This window comes from Haplochromis burtoni, unplaced genomic scaffold (genome assembly GCF_018398535.1).
Source record: "Haplochromis burtoni strain Fernald_Lab_line unplaced genomic scaffold, NCSU_Asbu1 Contig_95, whole genome shotgun sequence".
NCBI lineage: Eukaryota > Metazoa > Chordata > Actinopteri > Cichliformes > Cichlidae > Haplochromis > Haplochromis burtoni.
Genome location: NW_024582456.1, coordinates 1,362,904 through 1,384,735, shown reverse-complemented (window position 1 = coordinate 1,384,735; position 21,832 = coordinate 1,362,904). Strand labels below are relative to the sequence as shown.

At 39.8% G+C, this 21,832-nt stretch overlaps 2 protein-coding genes across 8 annotated transcripts in view; one reads left to right on the top strand and one right to left on the bottom strand.

Moving 5' to 3' along the window:
- Positions 1-12,085, bottom strand: part of adgrd1 (adhesion G protein-coupled receptor D1) — a 32,663-nt gene extending 20,578 nt beyond the window's left edge. The window contains exons 1-13 of one of the 4 annotated variants that reach the window (XM_005926948.3): positions 11,634-12,085; positions 11,488-11,524; positions 11,026-11,142; positions 10,461-10,556; positions 9,958-10,080; positions 9,678-9,854; positions 7,375-7,635; positions 5,926-5,993; positions 4,457-4,597; positions 4,284-4,334; positions 3,685-3,811; positions 3,271-3,378; positions 1,039-1,114 (exon numbers count right to left, since the gene is read on the bottom strand). In XM_005926948.3, coding sequence (XP_005927010.1) covers positions 1,039-1,114; positions 3,271-3,378; positions 3,685-3,811; positions 4,284-4,334; positions 4,457-4,597; positions 5,926-5,993; positions 7,375-7,635; positions 9,678-9,854; positions 9,958-10,080; positions 10,461-10,556; positions 11,026-11,142; positions 11,488-11,524; positions 11,634-11,708 — 1,457 coding nt within the window. In that variant the 5' untranslated portion in view covers positions 11,709-12,085. The remainder of the gene's footprint in view (positions 1-1,038; positions 1,115-3,270; positions 3,379-3,684; positions 3,812-4,283; positions 4,335-4,456; positions 4,598-5,925; positions 5,994-7,374; positions 7,636-9,677; positions 9,855-9,957; positions 10,081-10,460; positions 10,557-11,025; positions 11,143-11,487; positions 11,525-11,633) is intronic. The other 3 variants (XM_005926949.3, XM_014335072.2, XM_005926951.3) reach the window with 3 other exon arrangements.
- stx2b (syntaxin 2b) lies at positions 1,723-20,414 on the top strand. 4 transcript variants are annotated; one of them, XM_005926952.3, is made up of 13 exons: positions 1,723-1,922; positions 6,104-6,174; positions 13,441-13,579; positions 13,680-13,754; positions 13,853-13,952; positions 14,540-14,614; positions 14,695-14,768; positions 15,378-15,486; positions 16,755-16,828; positions 16,977-17,114; positions 17,476-17,586; positions 17,734-17,842; positions 18,011-20,414. In XM_005926952.3, exons 3-12 carry the CDS (start codon positions 13,550-13,552, stop codon positions 17,827-17,829), a joined length of 882 nt encoding a protein of 293 aa, XP_005927014.1. In that variant the 5' UTR covers positions 1,723-1,922; positions 6,104-6,174; positions 13,441-13,549; the 3' UTR covers positions 17,830-17,842; positions 18,011-20,414. The 4 variants fall into 4 exon arrangements, with proteins under 4 accessions (XP_005927014.1, XP_005927016.1, XP_005927019.1 ...); XM_005926954.3 differs by lacking the exon at positions 6,104-6,174; XM_005926957.2 differs by lacking the exons at positions 1,723-1,922; positions 6,104-6,174; positions 17,734-17,842 and having other exon boundaries at positions 13,231-13,579; positions 18,014-20,413.
- The last annotated feature ends 1,418 nt before the right edge of the window (positions 20,415-21,832 follow it).

Below are 21,832 nucleotides of genomic sequence, written 5' to 3'. Positions count from 1 at the left end.
GTTAGCAGTATGTTTTGAGTCATTGTTATGCTGGAAGACCCATCCACGACCCATTCTCAGTGTTCTGGCTGATTTTACATTACATGGCCTCATCCATTACCTAATGTTTCCTCCTCCGTGCATGACTGTGGGCACACAACAAGTCTAAGCAAGAATTGTGGCTGGGTTGTAGGGGATCGAATAGTTATTTCAGGAAATGACAAGCAAATCAATTTATAACCTTTATATAATGCGTTTCTGTTTTCTGGATATTTGGTTAAGATTATCTGTCTCTTCATTAAAAGAGGATTGCATAAAAATGTTCATTTCTTGGTAAGTGAGCAAACTTACAAATTCATCAGTGGATCAAAGTTGATAGTTGGTTAAAAGGAGAAGTACTCCAGATCTCTTGCTTCACAATAGCATCTATCACCACTGTTATCTGCAACTGGCATTCCCACATACGTGTTAAACACAGGACCAGAGCATTGACATTTAGATGAGACTTTAACCATCTGTCTGTTTAATGAATCACACTTAGTGCCAGAATTATTCCATGACAAGTTTTTCAAGATGATCATGTGACCCCAATTTGACATTGCGGTCACACAAACATCGTCTCCCTCTTACGATACAAAGGGAGGCCTAGCAGCCTCCAAATGTACTGCCATAAACATTTCTGACTTAATTTAGATGGATGCAAAAGTGGGGAACAACAAGATGCTTAATCACCGTTATGTCAAACTGAGTTAAAAGCTGGAACAAGCTGATCCAGTGTTGGAACAGTAAGTGAAAGAGCTAATAGCAGGGTGTATCAGAGCTCAGTGGTGTGATGAGAGATAGGAGAGAAAAAAACAGATAAGGCCTTGGCCTGGGGCATCAGCTGTTCTGCAATTCAGGAAGCAGGGGCGCCTTTGGTGCCAGCTTACCCATTTCCCACACAGGAAGTACAAAGACAGTGTCCCTGACTTTGCGCTTTTGTTCTTGTTGCTGTTTATTATTAGTTAGACCTTTCAAGATTTTACTTTTCACGTTTGGTAGCATGCTGTGTCATCTTACCTGGTCTTCACAGGGCTGATCTCTTTGTAGTAGCTGTGCATGTTGTGATAAAAAAGGCCAACAATGGTGGTTTGAGCTGAGGAGAAGAAGACAACACGCGCAGACTGAATGTGAAAGAAATGAGCTGAGGGCCGGGAATGTAAAGCAGTGCTGCTAAAACACTCACAAAGAAGGCAAGTTAATTAACATTGGCTTGCTACAGTGTGGTGGCACCGGCGGGCTAATGGGACAGTCCTATACTCGCACCGGGGTGAAAAGCAAGACTGCCGCAAACCCATGTGGATGTTGGAAAGCTTGTGAAATGTCTAAATGACTTCACCAGGAGAGCTGGGGGTCTGCTCCCCCACCCCTGACTTGACCTATCGTTCAGCTCGGTCCCACCTTAATACTTTAAGATAAACAATGAAATTGGAGGAAATGCTTAATGGCCCTGTTCCTCCTTTCAAAGGCCTTTCACTTGGGAACTGCTCTAGAACAACAAAAGCAGATGTCAAACAATATGGATACGCAACAGAAGACTGTTAATAAATATATAATCCATCCAGTGTTGGGGAATACATGTACCGGCGTTACGTATTTAAAATACAAAATATGAGTAACGGTATTCCGTTACAGTTACTGCTTAAATAGGTGATAATTGGAAATACAGTTACTTTGTTAAAATCAATGGATTACACGGTGGTCTTTTTCTGTTCATATGTTAGGCTATCTCCTCTCTATCTCCTCTCTAATTTTGGTAATTTCACGCCAGTGGAAACCCAAACAAAAAACGCAATAAGAGGCTCTGACCGGAAATCAATCTGACTGCGCAATGCAAACTCTGTTTGTCAGCAACCAAGCTGCTCTCATCTTCAAAAGACTCCAACCTAAAGAAACATCTGGGAGTAAGTTCTTTTTTAAAAACTAAGGTTAGCCTACTGCAGCTATCTTGTTTTAGTTGTAGTAGCTACCTGGGTTATGTGGCACTTCAGTATCTGCGATTGCTGTGTGATGTATTACTATTACTGAAAGCTGCATTACAGCCTGCTAGCTGCAAATAATCGTGTGCAGTTTTGAAAGCAGACAAAAAGAAAACATATTACTGATACAGAAAGAGTTTTCTATGCGAGATCACTGCAAAAAGTGCAGCCTTACCTAAAGTCCACCCTAATGTTACTCATTTTATATTAAGATTTAAAAATCTAGCTGGTATTGTTTTCAGAACTGCATGTGATCGTTTGCAGCTAGCAGGTTGTTAATGCTATCCATCAAGTCTACAGTCTGTGCTCTATGAACTCAGGTAACGCTAGCTAACAATGTTAGCTCGGCGGCAAGTAGCCTTCAGTAATAGTAATAATTCACACAGCATCAGAATATGTTACTCACATCAAGTTAAGAATATGCTTCAAACTACATTTTGGGCCATGTATTCTGTAATCTGTAGTGGAATACATATATATATATTACAACAGAATGCATCCCAGTGAGCCTCAGCAGAGACTGGGCCAGTACACTTGTACAACTCTCCTACAGAAGAGCGAGAGAACAAGAAAAAACAAAACGCAAAATATGCAGCATTTTCTGTTCTTAATTAGAATATAAAATCTGTCCTTGGAGCACTATGGGCAGCCAGGTATTCAGAGTTAATTTGTTCCTGGCTCTAATGTGTTAAGCAATAACATGTATTCCACTTCTGATAATAGCCCTTTAACGAATTATTAAGAGTTCGTTCTGTATGGCAACTCGGTGCATGCGAGAGCCAGGTGGAGCCAAGGGAATCTGACCTAAACACAAAATCAAACAAACAGAGTTTTAATGCCCACTGTAATTACTGCTCTCCCTTGCACCACTACGTGGATCCATTCCTTTTAACGGTGGAGGAAAGTGGAGAAAAAGTGCGCTCTCTCTCATTCTTTCTGTTCTGAATAAAAGGGTAACTGCCAACATTAAAGTCATAGCTGGGTTTCTACAGTACACCATAAAGCCACACAAAAGCTCTCATGGCACTCCTGTCCTTAACTGTATGCCATGTTAGTAGTCCTAAATCTTACGATAATAAATTACCATCCGGTAACAAGAGTCTCCCAGCTGGACAATTTTCTCTTGGCAGAATCAGTGCACGGCTAATGTGAGGTATTCACACTCAAACCCAGCTACTGGTCTGTCTACGCAAAGAATCCTCCGAAAGTTCCTCCTTGCACGTCGATGAGCACCTATCAGTGAACATGCAGAGGCTGTAATGCTAGTACTTACACTCCATTGCAAACGCCTCTCCAGGCACAGAGATGTAGCTCTTGCCTTCTGTGGGGAAGCGGTAATGTGACAGCTCAAAATTCTGTGGGAGTTTCATCAGAGAGTAATCTGCGGAGGTCAGAGGTTAAGAAAAGGGAGAACTGTTGAGAAAAACAAAGTGACAAGCAAGTAACAAGACCGATTTGCATTGTCAGGGGGGAATCACAAACATCAAACGACCCCTTGGGAGAGAGACAGTAATAAAAAATGAGGAAAAAACTCAGGAGAGGAAAAGTGGAGAAGCTTAACTTGTGCTTCTCTGAACAAATGTTGGCCTGACGTGATTACAAAACTAATGATGTCAACTTGAGGCTTGGAGTCCGCAAAAGCTACAAACAATGACTTACTTTATGGAGAACCTGACACTTTACTGACCTGCAACAAAAGATGTTCCATCCAGGGAGATGAGAGAGTTTGGGCTGTCCTCCAGGTTAGTCACTACATGTTCCATCACTCTGTCCACTGTCTTGACCAGTCCGCTGACCACAGGGGTGGACTGCTGCTAGAGAACAATGACCCAACGAGAAAAAGTTGACAACTGATTCACTGTTTCTGATTTTGTTGTTTGTCACGGAGAGTACTGCTCACAGTATAAAAACAGGTGATAGTGTCACCGTCTAGAGTTACACTGTAAACCTGACAAAAAACCTGACAAAAACTTGATAATTCGGTTGGCTCAAACTCACTCTACACTGTATCTACTGTCCAAGTTTGATGTGAACATCTGTTTCAGCTTGCTCTTACAAAAACAAGCAAGGTTGTTCTGAACACCCAGTGTACTGAAACCGCTCTCTTGTGTTTGTGATTTGGCCATAACAATTGCACAGTGGAGGAAGCAAAAATCTTTATAGTCAGTTACGCAGTTTTAAACATCCAGATATCCTCGGTGTGTTACATTAACGTATTCGCCACATTGCATACGTTACATTTCGTCATGTTTGGACACTGCACAACTACAGAGTGAACCCATTTACCTCTGTCAGTCCAGGAAAAGACAGCACTTCTTCCACACTTTTGAGCAAACCCTGGATGGAAGAAAATGAACATCATAGAATTGTTGCATCATATGCGCATGGGTGGGTATTGTATCTGTGTGTATGAATTGGTTTTGCAACAGCAACATGTGTTTTGGACTGTGCTCCAAGACCTGTGTGAGGTTGTTCGCAGTATCACGAGAAATGGTTCCATTGGGCAGCGTCTTCAGGAAACTCTGCACTGGCAAGAAGTCTGTGGGTCGGAGCTCCTCCTGGAGACTGCTGATGACAGGGGGACTCATATCAGCGGCTCTCTGGGGAGACAGCACATCGGGCATCAAATGAAGTTTACTGCCAGGAGCAGCGAGTTCCAGTATACACAGGATGTTTAGTGACTTGATAGCTTGAATTTGGAGAAAACTCTTTGGACCAGAGTTTCAGCATTGGTCTTTTTCAGATTAGTGCCCAACAAGGAGTGTGCTGTAGTGTGCACTGTTGACTGACTCTGCCTACCATCTTCTATTTCTTTATTTGTTTCCTACAAACAAAGCCTTTCGATAAAAAGGTTGCTTCTATTCACATGTGTTATCTATTTGCTTCTTTCCATTTGTCTTTAAAAGGAAACAATGCCTCAACAGGAAATAAACGCTTAGTGTGCATTCAACTAAAAGTCCTTCATTGTTACTTCTTTATTGACTTTCATATGTGTTTTGGCTCAAAGACGCTCTGGTAATAGTTCCCAATGATGTTGAGGTACAGAGATGGGGTTTCATCAGCCACACATTGTAAGAGTACTATATTTTTAACATCCAATAAATTAATCCTAATCTATACCAAAACTGAGAAATTACCGTTGTACAGTATTTGTCAATCTTTTCTTTTCAGCCATTCTGTTGTACATTTGCTGCTGTGCTTGTAATCCTGTTGCACGATCCATTTCGGGTAAAGCTTCTGTCGAACAGTTAGCCTCAAATTTGACTCTAGAACACTTTGGTATACAGAGAAGTTCATGGTCAACTAAAAAATTGCAAGGCACTCCGGTCCTTTGGCTGCAAAACAAGCACAAATCATCACCCCTCCAACACTGTGTTTGCCAATTGGTATGAGGTGTTTGTGCTGATATGCTTTGGTTTTTGCCAAACGTCTCGCTGGGCATTTTTGCCCAAACAACTCCACGTTTATCTTATCTATCTAAAGGATACTGTTCCAGAAGTCTTATGATTAGTTTGCAGCTTTGCAAACCAAAGACAAGCCGCCATGATTTTTTTTTCTTTTTTTAAGAGAAGAGGCTTTCTCCTGGCAGTCCTTCCAAAAAGACATACAGCATTTTTCTAATTGTGTTATCATGAACTTTAACATTTAGCATGCTAACTGAAGCCCATGGATTTGTAGCTCTTGGGGTTTCAAACTGTGAGTAGCTAACAAATGTATTTTGCTAACAAGGAGCTAAAATTACCTTCTGTACAGCTAACAAGATACTGAGTGCTCAGTCATTCTCTGTTACAAAAATAATCTAATTTGTTTAATGATATAAAACCAATTTTATAGGGCTTTAGTTCTCACTGGTATTCTGTGGCGAGACCCTCCTCTACTGTCCCCTCTACTAGGCTTTTATTGTTCAAAGAAACCCTGAGACACTTACGGCCATTGGCGTAGTTGAGATCACTTCCTTGGAGATTCTAGGTGTTGTTTTAGAAACCATGTCCCAAGCTAGAAAAGACAATACAAAGGGTTGAAACAGGACAGGGTATAGCTTAGCATCACCCCTCTCTTTAATCATGGTTTAGTCTAACCTTGCCTTTTTGTGACTTTTTTTTTAGGTCCTTTGTTGAATGCAGCTGGGTCAGGCTGCAGTAGTGTGGCTGGATTTTATCACCTTCAAGCTTACAGTGTGAGTGTAATGCCCGGTCATGAGAGGAGGTATTTTACAGCCTCCGCAAAAGTGGGATACTCCACCACATAATACTCTGCCACTAATTTCTGTACTGGGCTCAAACACATTTTATATATTTGCTGTCATTTAATAAAAACGGCTCTAAGCCGCTACCAGAAAAACACCATATATGGATGTACATTAGACATATTAGTCAGCTCTTCTTTAGTTCAATACAGCATTTTATATGCATGTTCTGCAGAGGTAAAAATATTTCTCTGTAACCACAACAGTCAGGCTCTTCTTGTCGGGTAATAAAGAAATCAAGACTCTCTGGCTTTATCGTGACCACAAAATATTTCTCTGTAGCAGTCTTTATATATCAACACCATACACAAGAGGAGTTCAACTTTACTGATCGGTAAGACTTATCTGCAACCAAAAACGCTTTAACCGTTCAGCTAAAAAGGTACATTTCATTAAGTGCCGAATATTTTTCAGATTAAAATGAAATTTTCTCATATCTTATATTAGAAAATATAATCATAACTATATACTGTAATATAGTTATTATTAATCTCTTGCTCTCTTCCACAGAAAGTCTATCCTGTCTTCCTCCCCTCACCCCCAGCTGATTCTGCTAGAGGTTTCTTCCCGTTAAAAGGGAGGTTTTCCTTCCCAATGTTGCCAAAGCTCATTGTTGTGGTTTTCTCTGTTTTCATATTGTAAGTTTTTACCTTACAATATAAAGCGCCACAAAGCAGAATGTTCATTTTTTTCTACATTCTCGTAAATGCCATTTTGTGTCCTTTTATGGCTCTCTACTGAACAAAAACAGAAAAGCTTCTGGGTGTTGTGTCCTAGCGTGTTGTAACTTGTCACATTATATTAAAATGATTGGCCCCTGCATCTCAACTCAGGTCTTTGCACTCTTATAAATACTTATAAGGCAAAACTATGGAAGCCATGGCACTTGAAGGTCATGAAAATGGTTTCTGCAAGAAGAGCCATTTGACAGTGAGGCAGGCTATATTTGCATGGTTTGATGTGCTTCTGTTAAGCATGAATTCTGTGGATGGAATGTAGCATGGATAAAGATGGAAATTGCTTTTTAACCCATGATTTCCTCAGAGAAAAGCCAAAAGGGAGGAAGCATTTTAATAAATCAGCATCTTCAAAAATGTCAGGAGGTTTTTTTTAATAGTAGACAGGTCCTACCTATAGTTGCATTGTAGTAGAGTGAGATGTTCTCAGGTGAAAGGGCCCTTTCCCAGATGACGAATTCATCAAAGGCTCCTGTTACATAGTGACTATATCCCTTATTGTTGGCAGTTCCAATGACGAGGTCAGGGTAGGGGTCTCCATAGGTTTCCTCTGAGATGCTTCCGTTTTTGTTCTCAGCAGTTAGGGTCGCATTGATGTAGACCTTCAGGCCATCTTTCTTAGTCCATGTAAAGAGGATGTGGGTCCAGTATGGCCCTAATAACGTAAACATAAAATGAAAGAAACGCTCAATTGTTGAAGAATTGAATCCACCCCTCCCTGAGTCTGATTCTGCCAGAGCTTTCTTCCTGTTTAAAGGAAGTTTTTTCTTTCCCATTGTTGCCAAGTGCTTGCTCACAGGGGGTTACCTGATTGTTGGGATTTCTTTATAATGTTTTAGGTATTGTAGCTTTTCATGTGTGAATACGTTTAGCGGGAAAATACACTGAGTGTGTGGTGTTGCAAATGTTCTCAGTCATTGGTCGCCTTTTTAAAGCGACTGATATTGCAGACACCATGTTTCATGCTTGGTTTAACCCAGAAAGTAAACGATGACGTGTACTCAATGCACGTCAATGCCAATGCACAGTAGCTTTCATCAAATGAAACTCACACTGATATTTGCTGGTTCTAGCTTTTTAAATTTAATATTTGTTTTTTAAATTGTGTCTTTTTGCCCGTCTCCCTCCCCTCATCCCAAACCAGTCACGGCAGATAGCTGTCCCTCATTGCACCTGGTTCTGCTCAAGCTTTCTTCCTGTTAAAAGGGAGTTTTTCATTCCCGCTGTCACCAGGTGCTTTGCAAATTTGAACTCATGGATGCATCGGAGAGCAGCCAGGGATCGACCCGCAAGCCTTCCAGATTGTAGGTGACCTGTTCTACTACCCGAGAATATAAAAACAATATTGGCTTGAACTGAATAGAATTTGTGTGTGTCTTAAACACAAGTTCCTAGCCGTGCTAACAGCTATGTGAGGCTGAACATAGATACATGGCTTTTGTGAGATAGCCTATTAAGTTCAGAAAGATGCTGGGTTAGTTTAGCAAGAATAGTTAGAATAGCAAGAACACTACACAATTTTACATTTTGACCAGCTGTTGGCGCTGTCTTATGCGAAGAACCAAAACTCAACTAACATTAAGCGCCTTGAGGCGACTGTTGTTGTGATTTGGCACTTTATAAATAAAGCAGAACTGAATTGAATTAACTCTGTCAACCAAAATGTTTGATTTTTCCATTAATTAATCGAGCTTAATCTTTTGACTGATTTAGTAATTTATTACTCCTTCAGTTCCAGATGCTAGATTTTATGGTTTGCACAAACCAAAAACTCCAGCCAATATTTACAATGAATTGTGCATCACAAGAACAGAGAAATTAATAAACAATAGAGAAGTCCCAAAAGACAATGCCTTCCCCGTCACACATGCCAGACAGCCAAAACCATTTGTGTCATTTGTGGTTGCAATATAAGCAGTACTGGATGTACCAAAGACCAAGCTCAGCTTGCAAGTCTCTCATTCACTTCTAAATGTACATTTTTATATTATTAACTTTCACCTTACAATCACACACTGGGTCACACAGGCCCTGGAGTCTTACTCATTCACCCACAAAAACCTTTTCTCCCAAATCAGAAGAAAGAGAAGTGACATATTTTGACATTATGTCCCCAAGGCTCAACATGTCATTGTATGAGAACCAGATGACGTTTGGATCTTTATAACCGAACACTAGCATCAAAATTGAGTTACGACCAAGACCTTGAGTAACTGCAGGAAAAACAAGGATGACACAAGTCATTTGAGAAGAGAATAGCGATTGGTAAAAGTTTCACGTAATGTTGAATCTCACATGGTTTATTTCATTTTGTCAACTGTTTACAGTATCAGCCCATCTCATGAAAAAAAAGAAAAGAAAGTAATTTCATTTTCAGAAATTAATTCAAAATATTGGTCACACTCTGACTTTTATTGTGTTTCATATCTCATCTAACTTGACACCAAAACTAAACACCGAACATCATTTTGCACATGTTGTCTGCCATCTCCAAAAAATTGTATGTTTAGTGCTACAGCAAAAGATTTGAGAAATCTACCCCCATCTTTGCCAAATCAACTGTCCGTAGTTACATCTGGTCTCAGTTAACAAAGTCATGAATGCAATTATATAACCATTAGTTTATGGTGTGTTCAAGACCAAAATAGATTCCTTGTGGGAAATGTAACTATGTGAAAGGAAATGTATTAAGCGTACCTGGAACGTCGATGTTGGCCCGCCATCTGTGCTTGTTGCTACGAGTGTAAAACTCCACATATCCTCCTAAAGGGTTTGTGTAGACTGAGAAGCCATTGGAGATAACTTTTCCTCCAGAAGCGACAGCAAAGCGGGAGGCTGACTCGTGGTTTTTCCAAAAAAAGGAGAAGGTAATGCCTAGGGGATGATGAAAACCCAGCAGCCGTCAGTACAGTAACTGAACAGTTTTACAAGCTAAACGATAACTTGTTCAATTATAGATTAAGTGCAGTGCACTCACCCTCAGGACCACATAAATTAGGGTCACTAATGCACGTGTTCTGGTAGTTTCCAAAGTGAAGAAAGGTGCCACCGTTATCTCCATTCAGAAAGATGCCCTTGTTGACCATTCCTTCAACAATGTCTGGGAAAAGCACAATTTAGAGGAAAAATTTCATTTAAAAACAGGAAGGTGTTGTAACCGTTTAAGTGACTTTATGGTCATCTAACCACACGCTGTTTTGCATGATGAACATAAAGATTTTGCAGCTTTACTTGCATCTCATGTCAGAAGCCAGTCAATAAGTCTCCTACTTGACTTCAGGTTTATTTAATGTTAAAGAACAATCCCTTATCATCAACATACCAAGAAGTCCTCATTTCAGTCTGCAAGAACCGAAGACTGAATGGGGAGAAAAGTGTGGAGGGCTCAGCTCAACCGTGTGGCAATACAGAGGGAACAACAGAAGGCAGTGGGTGATGCACAAATGATTTTCAGTGAGAGGAAAAGTGATGGATCCTCACCTAGTATTGCAGAAATGTTAGTGTAGGCAGAGTCATTGTACACATAGGAAGAATTATGGGAAGAAGGGAGCACAGTGTGGTTGTGGATTCTGATAGCTGGACAAAAACAACAGAGACAAAAAAAAAAGTGATTCACACCAATACGGACAAAAACACAGAAGACAGAACAGTGAAAGGAAAGCAATGGGAGGGACGTGATGCACAGGTATGAGACAGAGTGATGGTGACCAGCGTGCGAGGTGGCAGTGGTCAAAGAAAACTCAGTGTGACTTCACACATCATGCCCAAGTCTATACCCGATCCCTCTTTAACTTTAATCTTTCACTGAATGAGGAATCTACAACACTGCTGCAAATGATATTTAATTAAAAATTAGGCAAATGTCATCTCCAAACTATAGATTTTTGTAAACGATGTACTGCAGCATTTTTAAATCCTATTTTTTTTTAATTGACTGTAATTTCACTCATAAATCTGGCATTAAAATTAAAATCATATAACTTTGGCTGGAAGATGGGTGGTAAAAATACATTTAAATCGAACAGGTGTTTTCATATTCACATACTTATGTTGCTTCCGTTAATATAACCTGATCTGTTTCCATTATGATCCCACAGTTCATGGATTCCTTCCACTGCATCCAGCGGCCAGTAATGCGAGGCCGTGTCCAACACCTCCAGGCCTGGATGAATAAGTCAAGCATAAACAGGCATCCAGAAAGGGCTTTTCATCCAATCAAGCACTGCCTCATTAATCAGAATTTATTTTCCCAGAACTACATTTTGGGTTTGGGGTGGATTAAAAAGACAGTGATGATAATAATGATGCAAACAACTGGAAAAAGTTGTTTATGCAGCAGACTATTTTGATTAAGCAGAAGAAGTAAACAAAGCAATAACATCCTCTGGCATGGAAATTAGCAGATGGTAAAACAGGATCTTACAAATTATTTATTTATTTCTTTTTTCATTTTTAATCTAGCAACTGAAAACACAGGGAAATTGTCAGTCCAGAAATTTCTTACTACCTGGATGCTTCTGAGCTTGCGCCACTTGAGCATAAACCTGTTAAGAAATTAAAAATAACTTATAAAGTCTGCAGTGCACAGTTCGTTCTGCTACATGGGAGGAATTGCTAGTGATTTTCATCATGATGTGCCTTTTTTAAGTTTACCTTAATAAAGGAGACAAAAGCTGTAAAAATGCGAATCCGCAAACAAAATGCCATAGTCTCTGCAAAATATAACATTAAATCTCTGAAACAACTTAATTCCACGGGTGAAGATGAATCCAATAAGCACCGCTCATTGTACCAATAGAATAAAAATAAAACTTCGGATCAGTCCATTTGTCCAAGGTTAGAAATACCCAAAGAAAATAAATAGAAGCACTGACTCAATAAAGCATTCAATTTAGAGTTGTGGCATGAGGCCGAAAAACTTCAGAAGTTGTCCTTTCATGATAAAAACTGAAGCCCAACTCCAGAAAATTGTAATCTTTAATATTTATCCGAAAATTTAAAAAGCCGTTTTCTTAGAATTTCTCTGCCTGCATCTGGGAGCCTCAATGAGTACAGGAGCTCCGCTGAGCTGTGTTGGGCTGCTGCTGGACTGAACGTGGGAATTGCAAAACGTGAAGTCATTTTCTTTGGATCTTCTAAGAAGGGGCGGTAAAGTTTGTGCGTAAAAGGCGTTACTTGTGCGTAATTGGAGATTGCACGGGAAGTGAGATCAGGGTGTGCACCGTGTGATCCACAGATGCACATCTGAGTTTGTATTCAAAATATTTGTAAATAGCATACGGTTTTAAAGACGTTTCGAGCAAGCTTCTTCCGACAACTGGTGGAGAGTCGCGTTGTCTAGCTTTTTTGTTTCTTTTCAAGCTCTGAAGACTACAATAACCTGGATGACTGAGTAGCTAGACAAACAGCATGCAAAACCTTACCAGGAATAATAGGAATACGCTGAGTGCTATCTGCGAAGTTGCACAGATATGCCTAGATATGTGGGAAAGGAGCAGAAACCCCTTTTAAAAACAAATTGAGTTACAGTTAAACCACACACACACACACACACACACACACACACACACACTAAAGTATGAAAGTTCTGTAAATAAGATCAGTATTAAAGAAGAACTCAAAGCACTCCAAGTGGAAACATAAAACAAGACCTATGTTGTTGTCAGATGAGAAGTGGGCCCTTGTTTGACTTTTGGCTCGGTAATTTCGGTTTGTGAAATGCGTAATGAGAGTTGGGCATTTAGAGTTTGGATGGCATCCACATATGGGGAAGTCATCAGGAGTCCCGTCGAAGGCTCCAAAAGTCGATTTACGCGGGTAAACAGCGCCACTGTGTGGCCAGGTGAATAATAGCTTAGCGGCCATCCAGCAGCGCTTATATATTATTTATAAAAAACCTTTTCATGTAACCGCAAACTGTTGTTGCTGTCTAAAAAAAATTAAATAAAGAAAACAAATTGATATTAAAAAAATCGATTTACAATAAACTCAGAAATGCCACAAAAGATTAAAGTCTGACAATGGTACCTCAAATAGTTTCAGATTTGTGTAATAGTTCTACCAAGTTCAGCCCTTTTGAAATATGATTGCAGCCATTTAGTTTATTTATCATAAAGTTCAAATGTGATTAAGGGAGGACCAGATTCTCCATCAACGTCATCTGAGAGAGAGAGAGAGAGACCTCACAGAGAGAGAGAGAGAGAGAGAGAGAGAGGCGTATCCCGGGGAGAGGGATATTACTGTGGATCTATTACGGATCCGATGCACTTGTTGAGCGGGGAATATCGGCAGAGTTGAAACAGGAACAGCCCTTTCTGGGTTTATTTCTGAGTTGTGTCTTGGACCCAGTTTTGATCAAACAAAGCTCGACCTGTGGCACTGACTTCCTATTTCTGCGACTGGCATCTCACAACTTCGTGGGCCTGGATCTCAGAGATTAAACTAAATCTATTTTTATTAGCCACCTGGACCCGACTGCGCGGCAATGTTCCTCTCCACATGGAGATGTACAGGATAGAGCCAGCATATGCTTTACAACTAGCTGAGCGGGAGACGAGCTGACCGGTGTGATGAAGGATCGACTGGCTGAACTGACCGCTGTAAGTGTTTTTGTTTTAGCTTCAACTTCGTGGATCGTGACATGAAATAGCCTGGCGGCATTAAAAAAAAGGTCACTCAAACACATTTTCATCCTCGTAGGCCGCTTCACAAACAGAAGAGGATGTTGCAGTTACAGTTAACCAAGATGGATTCATGGATAGCTTTTTCAGAAGGGTGTGTACTACTGTGACTTCCAGAATGTGTATTAAGACTAAAAGCAATAATAATTGAGGACACTGATGGATTCTTGGCTTATTTATCGGCTGGTGTAGGTGGAAGAAGTCAGAGGAGTCATCGATAAGATCTCCATACAAGTGGAAGAATTGAGGAAGATCCACAGCATGATCCTGTCGGCACCCAACACAGATGACAGTAAGTGTGGGTCGTTTAGGATGTTAACATCCTTTAGGTTTTTTTTAATTGGTTTATTTTTAGAAATGCATGGATGGAAGTAGTCTTTTTGGGCACAGAGTCAACGTGCTTCAGATGTCTTCCTTCCTTAGTTGCGATGAATGGCCGGCAGACCGGAAACCTGTGAAGGAAGTAGCACTCAAATTTGCATCAAACCTGACAAACTACTGTGAGATTCAGGACCTAATCAGGGATTTAAACATGCTGTTTTACTAAAAAAATAATTTCTACAAATTCCAAATGGTTTTAAATTATGACTGATCCTTTAATTAGATCCAAATCAGTGTCTAGCCTTCTTTACTGTGTGAGTGGAAAATCTGGTCACAGGATAACTCAGTTTACTTTGCCATGGAATCAGTTAATGTAGTTCATAACAGTGTCCATGACGTGGAAATTGTCCTTTATTTTGTAACCTCTCCATTATTGCCTCGGGGTCGTTGCCAAGTGACCAGCTGAAATCAGAGCAGATCAAATATTTGGATTACCTGGATGACGACTTTTCTTCTAAACAAACTCAAATCTAACACATCTCCTGTTTGTGTGCGAAGGAACAAAGGATCAGCTGGCTGCACTCACCAATGATATCAAAGGGAATGCCAATGTGGTGCGAACCAAACTAAAATGTGAGTTCAGCTGTCGTCCACATTTCTTTCATGTGTTTCAAATTGTGTAACAATGTCATTTTTACTTTTTTTTTTCACAGCCATTGAGCTGAGCATGCCCAAAGACGATGCTGCTAACAGGGCCTCCGTAGACTTCAGGATCCAGAAAACACAGGTCACGATCTCCTCACACACGCACACTTATCACATACCTGATCACACGACGACCCAAGCACTACTCTGTCAGCTGTATGCAGAACTTCATACAGATAAAAGCTGTTTTGTTTTTATTATAAATAAATCCAGACAAAATAACTTCTGACTATCCAGCTCTCAGCTTTACTTCTGTATTTTGTTGATGGTATATTTCTCTAGTTTAAGAGCAAAAACTGTATCATAACCTTCCAACACTTCCAACGTGTACTTTGTATCTTGTACTTCTGAATTATAAGGTATTAAGTCTTAAAACTTTGCAGGGTGACATGATGGTCCAGCTGTTAACCGTGTTGCCTCACAGCAAGAGAGAGCTGGATTTAAATCCGGTCTGGGTACTCTGGCCTCCCACAGTCCAAAGAAATGCACTGGGTTAGATGGACTGTTTCTAAATGGGCTGCAGGTGTGAACATAAGGGTGAATGGTTTTCTCTATATGTGTTACCTCTGTGGCAGATTACTCTGCCGCTCCCCTTAAAACAGCTGGGATAGGCAACCCTGAGCTGGATAAGCAGAAGTCTGGAAAGCCTGCAGCACATTATCACTTTGTGTCCCTGTGTTTTTGTCCTCAGCACACTGTGCTCTCCAGGAAGTTTGTGGAGGTCATGACCCAGTACAACGAGACTCAAGTGTCCTTTAGGGAAAGAAGCAAAGGAAGAATCCAGAGACAGCTGGAGATAAGTGAGTGACAAATAATTGTACTCCTGTATCTGAATAAGCCCAGGAATAATGGGCTACATTAACTACCAATGGATGACCATACAGGACTTGAAATTAATTACACTTTCAATTCTTTTGACAAATTTCAAAAAGTAGTGCTAAAAGGGCGACAAAAGAAGTAAAACCCTCAAGCTGTGTTAGGGCAGGATCCAGGAAACAGACCGCACCAGCTTCCTCTCTGCTTCTCTGGACACCAGCCTTAGTGCTGATAAACAGAGAAGAGCAATAGCATAGGGTTTCTGCAACGCCCAGACAATAAATTTCCAGTGTTTTGGAAAGAAATGTACTAAAAATGGTTCCCGTATTAGCAACATATAACGTAGTCTCATTAACAAATATTCTATATCAGATAGAAATGATTGTTTAGGTACAATAAGATTCATATTTGTTATAACTCCAGATTTGTAATTTGCTTTCTGCTTATTGTGTTAAGTCCTCGCTGTTCAGTATCCCTGTAACAAACAGGCAGATCCATTGTATTAAGTATATGTGAGTAACAATAGTGAAAAGCAAAAAATAAAAAAGGGTTGACTCCCAGAGCCAGTCCCTGCGGCCGGCATTAATGAGAGGCTCTAGTTCTGCAGACGGGCGAGCCTGATACTGGAGACGCCTCTCTGTGTTTGCGTTGCCCGGGATACGAGCAGAGCACTCAGCGGCCTGTGCAACAGTAGTTCACCTGTCTTTGACCAGACTCAGTTTGTGCTGTCGCCAAACACCAATAACTGACACCGTTCACAAGTAAAAGCCTTGATGTGTAGCGATGAGCTGAGCGCGTGGTGTGTTTTGCTTTGAGTGTCTCTCTGAGGAACAGCCACCGATAAAGGTGTGTGATATACAGTAAGCACCTGCACAGCGGTCTCTCTCTCTCCAGGGAGAGTACTTTACAACAGGAGGCATGGTTGCAGTAAAAGAAAGCCCTCTGTTTGTAGAGATTGTTTCAGGAGCTTTTGGGGGGTGGGGTTTGTAGATTTCGGTACCTCTTATGCAACCCTTTGGCATGAATCCACTGACAGCTGCAGCAGGCAGAGATGGGGCAAAAGAAATAAAATATATTCAGAGGGATTCTTCCTCAGTTCCATAATGACATCAAATGAAGGCATATTACTTTCATGGGTGGGAGCAAATACACATGGTCCAAAACAGTCACTTTTGTTAGGAATGCCAAAACTTATGAATCAAATAAAACTGCCAGACAATTTTGAATTCTTTGTTTATTTGTTTAATTCTAGCTGGAAGAGTGACCACCAATGAAGAACTAGAAGACATGTTAGAAAGTGGAAATCCATCCATCTTCACCTCTGATGTACGGTTTCTCCAGCATTAATGTGCTTGCTTGGTAAAATGCCACGACTGCCATCTAGTGGCTGATGAGTAAATCTTTTTTGCAGTTGGGGTTGTGTGCCGATGGGGTGATTTTGGATTTTTGAAGGTATTAAATCTTTCTCCCTCAGATCATTTCTGATTCCCAAATCACACGGCAAGCCGTGAACGAGATAGAGTCACGGCACCAGGACATCATGCGCTTGGAGACGAGCATCAGGGAGCTCCATGCGATGTTCATGGACATGGCAATGCTGGTAGAAACTCAGGTAAGAGCCTCATCTGAGTGGAAACTTTCACAAGCAGATCTGTTGATTTTTCTTTTAAAACTTGTTTCTAATATTGTCTACTAGGTATATTAGAATGGAGCTCATAGCACAAATACCAGTATCAAGTCAGAGGTGTAAAACATAAGGCTTGTGGCCACTAAGACTTGTCCAGCAAGGAGGTGTACCCCCCCTCCCCCCCAAACTGTCATTCACTATTTACAAAATTAAAGGACATAAAGTTCCTGTTTTTCCACTACTATAGAAATTACTGCTTAAGATCAAAGTGGCCTGTATGTGATCCAGGATGTGAAATAGGTTTGACATCCCGGCCATAAATAAAAGCATCTGCATTCATTTACAGGGGGATATGGTTAACAACATTGAGAAGAACGTCTCTAATGCAGCTGAATACATTTGTCGTGCAAAGGAAGAGACCAAAAAAGCAGTCAGGTACCAGAAGAAATCCCGGAGGGTATGTGCTCCTTTCTGGTTCTTTCTTGATGCAATTTAAAAAATATAAATCTTTGTAAAGGTAAATTTGATATAAGATCGTGGTCTAAGCATTATTTCTTTTCATTCATGAACTTTAAATAACACCGTCTTCCTCTTCACTTGCCAGAAATACATTATTCTTGCCTTTGCTCTGTTGATCCTGCTTGCTGTTATTGCACTAATTGTCGGCCTGTCTGTCGGACTAACCAAACCCCCTGCATGAGACCTGCTGTGAGGTAACAACACTTCCACACCCACAACTTCCTTTTCTTGAGCCAAACATCCATCTCTTAATTTATGAATCTATTTTATATATTATGTTCATCTGCCGAATGCTTCACTGGATCTGCGGTTTCTCATATGCAGCCAGTTCCTCTGACTACTCCTTTCTCCTGTTTTGACAGAAGCTTCTCTACCTTGCCATGTGTGGAGGTTTCATACTTTTACTCATCATAATAGTCGGAGTCTTTGAGTAATGAATTCCATCGTGTGCAGTTCCACAGCAGTCAGAAGTGATGAAACTTTTACAAACTTCATAATAGGACTGTCAGCCTCTATCCAGCAGGACGGATGTCTTGAGCAGAACTTTTCCCCCATTATTGTTATTATTTTTAAAAAAAACAATGACTCCTGATAACAACCAACTGACAGCTGATATTTGGAATTGATACATTTTTACGGTAAAAGAAAGTTTTAATGTTTACATCACTTCACTACATATGAAAAAAGCAGATCTGGCATATTTACATGATGGACACAAGTGTTGGTGTTAATTAATACCTTTTCTTAATTAAAAGAAAAAATAATCAAAGCCTAAAGCTTAGCAGCAGATGTGTATATAGATATAGATCTGTTTGTCTCATCTTCCCAGTACCCCTGCTATTCTTCAATGTTTTTTTATTTTATTTTAATTTTTCGCTTTTTTAGCAATTTAATCACTCACTAAAGACAACATCTTAAAGTATTAATTGTTACTGTTTTATGGCAGTTAGGGCGTGTCTGTCCAATTAGAAGCATGAATTCCTTCCCGTGGTCAGCAGAGTCCAGTGCAACAGATCTTGGTGGGGAAAATATTCCTCGGCTCCTTAACACTTTCCTTTGGAGTTAATGGCCTCAGTCGCCAGTTTCATGCCTTAGTGAAAACATGGTGCTTATATTTGATGATAAAATAAAATATTTTTTTAAAATTTAAGTTGGGATAAAATGTAAAAATAAAAGCAGAATGTAATTATTCAAAAGCAAATCCTCATATTTCATTACTATAGAACACAGAAAACATATCAAATGTTTAAGCTGAAAAAAATTTATGAAACATTAAAGCATTCTTTATTCTGAAATTGTTCCATAATTGGTCTTGCAAATTGGTGAGCCTGAAATTACTCTGAAATTTGTTCCTATTTTTGATGAGTTTTAAGGATGAAGACTGAATTCAATAAAACTGGAATAGAGGTGGGCATACTTGTCATAACAGAAGTAGGTTGTAAGATTGTGGGAAGTACCACTTCAAGGATATCTGCTATTCTACCTTCAAAACACAGCTCATCTAGCTACTGGTCAGCTCCAGTCTGTGTGTACTTTACTGTGCCAGAATAGCCTTTAGTTTTGATTGTTTGTTATATGCATGTAACTAATCGGATGTGATTGGGACATTGCTCTAGGTCACAGAGTAGTGGTCCAGCAGTAGTCTGTTTTGTGTGGTTCTAAAGTTTCAAGGTTTATATTTTGACTGCAAAAATATATCAATTCTTCTTAACTGTAAAACATCATAATTGCTATCAGCCCTGAACAAAGACGCAACAGTCAACACACAGAACCAGTTACAATAGACACAACAACATCGGCCTCTGTGTTATGCTGAAGTAGAGCACGTCTGTTCAATACAGCAGATTACTGTTGTTCTATGTTGCTGTTAAATAGATTTTTTTGTGCTGAAGAAACAGTTTGACATTTTGGGAAATGATTTGGGTGCTTGTTGAGGGTTCGATTAAAGGATTAAGTATAACTTGCATGTTTAAAGTAATAAACATGCCATATACACTTTTTCTTTTACCCAGGCTAGGATAGCTGCTAGCTGCTGCTTCACATTAAACACAGACTTGAGAGCATATCATTCTTTTATCATAATTTAATAAAGCTACAACAACTGCCCAGGCAGTGGTGCACTGGTTAGCACTGTTGCCTTGCAGAAAGAAGGTCCTGGGTTCAGGTCTACCAGCTAGCTGGGGCCTTTCTGTGTGGAGTTCACATGTTATCTCTAGGTACTCCCACAGACACACGTGGGGTTTGTTTAACTGACTGTAGATGAATGGCTGTCTCTCTCCAAGTGCTAGTTTGGCACCATGTCCCAGCTGTGTACCCTGAATTGGGTAAGCTGATGCATGTCACAATTTTATCAAACTGCTGCTTTAGTGTCAAAACATGTGACCAGCTCACTTCTCTGTACACTGACGGCATACTTTGTGTTTACATGTTCAAGTATGTGCTTTATCCTTTTCACCTGTTGTGTATATATAATGTTATTTGTGTGATGTGAATGTTAAACTACTACAGCTCAGGAGACCTTTAGGAATTTCATGTAGTAACATAGAATCCACTGTTATACTGTAAATGTGCCTTCTTGACATTTTAATATGAAACCTTAACCTTAAGTGCATTTGTCACAGCTACTGAGTGTGATGACTGAAATACTGCTGTGAAAAGAGTCATGCAGTAATGTAAGACTCTTGGAAGAATATTTCAGGAACACACATTTTTATTTTGATACCTTTTTGTTTTTTGCTTGATTTTTGTATTTTTTACTGAAAAAACAGATATTAACTAATGCAATAAATAAAAAATCCAGAATGAAAAGTCCTGTCCTTGTTTATTTTCTTAAAAACTTCTTAGTTAAATATACAGGGGCTATCCAGATATTTAAAATAATAAATAAATAAAATCTCTGACTATTCAAGACAAAATTAGGGGTATTTTGCCTGCTCTAATAACACTTCAAACATTTGGAGGTTCAGTTTGTTTAAAAGAAGCGGAAAGAAACAGAGGCTGCTGTTTACTTCTGGCCTAATGAGTGCTTTGCACAAAGCACTTGTCTTCTGTGTAATCAACCAAACAAGATTAGTTAGGAAAGTGGAAGTGAGTCCCTGGAGGGCAAGGTCTTTTTTCCCTTTCCTCTCTTTTTCTCTCCTTTGACTTAGATCAAAGGCTCTTTCAGAGGTGTACTTTGAATGAAATATCACAGAATGTCCTTAAATATGAGCTCTGGGACTCCCCCCCCCAAGTATTCATCCTACATGTCAAATCAGGGGACATTAAGAGCTGTGATTTAACTTGGTCACAGCAGTTGGTTCAGATGAGTAATTTCTGTGGCAATACGTCGATGTTAAAGCATGGTGAGTGATAACAAAGTGTATTTTGTGCATTGACTAATTATTTGGGTTAGTGCCTTTTCAAATTTTGAATAATAGTTTACTGTTAGTCATTAGTGGGAAATCTCCCACGTTCCACAGAATAGATTGAGAATTGTAAGCAGCCATCTGTCAGTTTGAAAGAGAAATTATACAAATATGAACATTTTGTGAACTATAAATAAGAGATATTTAAACTTCTTAGTGACTCACCACAGGTGGTGATCATCTTCCATCACTGGTCAGGAGTGCTAAAGAAATATATTAAACTGCCCTGTTACTGCAATTTTCTGTCAATAAAGGTAATACTCTGTTCTTACTCTGCTGTGGTCAGTGTTATTCACCAGCAGAGTCTGATCAAATATCGATAGCATTGATACCAGTCTTGGTATTGGTATCAGACTGATACTAGCGCGATAGGCTCGAAGTTCAAAAGTCTTGGTATCAGCAATACTGGCCCTGTATTTACTTGGTATCTGTACTAAATTTGCAGTATGGCACAGCAATACTTACAAGTCTCCTCAACTGTGCTAAATGTATTACTTTACACATAAAATAATTTATTTTAAGTGCTTGTATTACTTACATCATAGTCCCTACTGATCTGTAACGATGAGTAGCGATTGGCTGGAATAAGTATCCTCAACTACCAGACAAACTTTTCTTGACTTTGATGAAGGTGAAGCTTGAGGGGCGTGTTGAGATCAACATTTTGTAAGAGTGGATTATAAACAAGCCAGAATAATTCAGAGTTGTGTGATAGGTTGTATCAACTGCCTATGTGAAGTGATGGTATGTGAGATAAAGTGGAGTTGTTAAATGGAC

Coding starts and splice junctions, on each gene's coding strand:
- stx2b (XM_005926954.3), top strand. CDS start 13,550: ATGAAGGATCGACTGGCTGAACTGACCGCT. Junction 13,953..14,539: donor GGCACCCAACACAGATGACA/GTAAGTGTGGGT, acceptor TTGTGTGCGAAG/GAACAAAGGATCAGCTGGCT. Junction 16,829..16,976: donor CATCCATCTTCACCTCTGAT/GTACGGTTTCTC, acceptor TTTCTCCCTCAG/ATCATTTCTGATTCCCAAAT.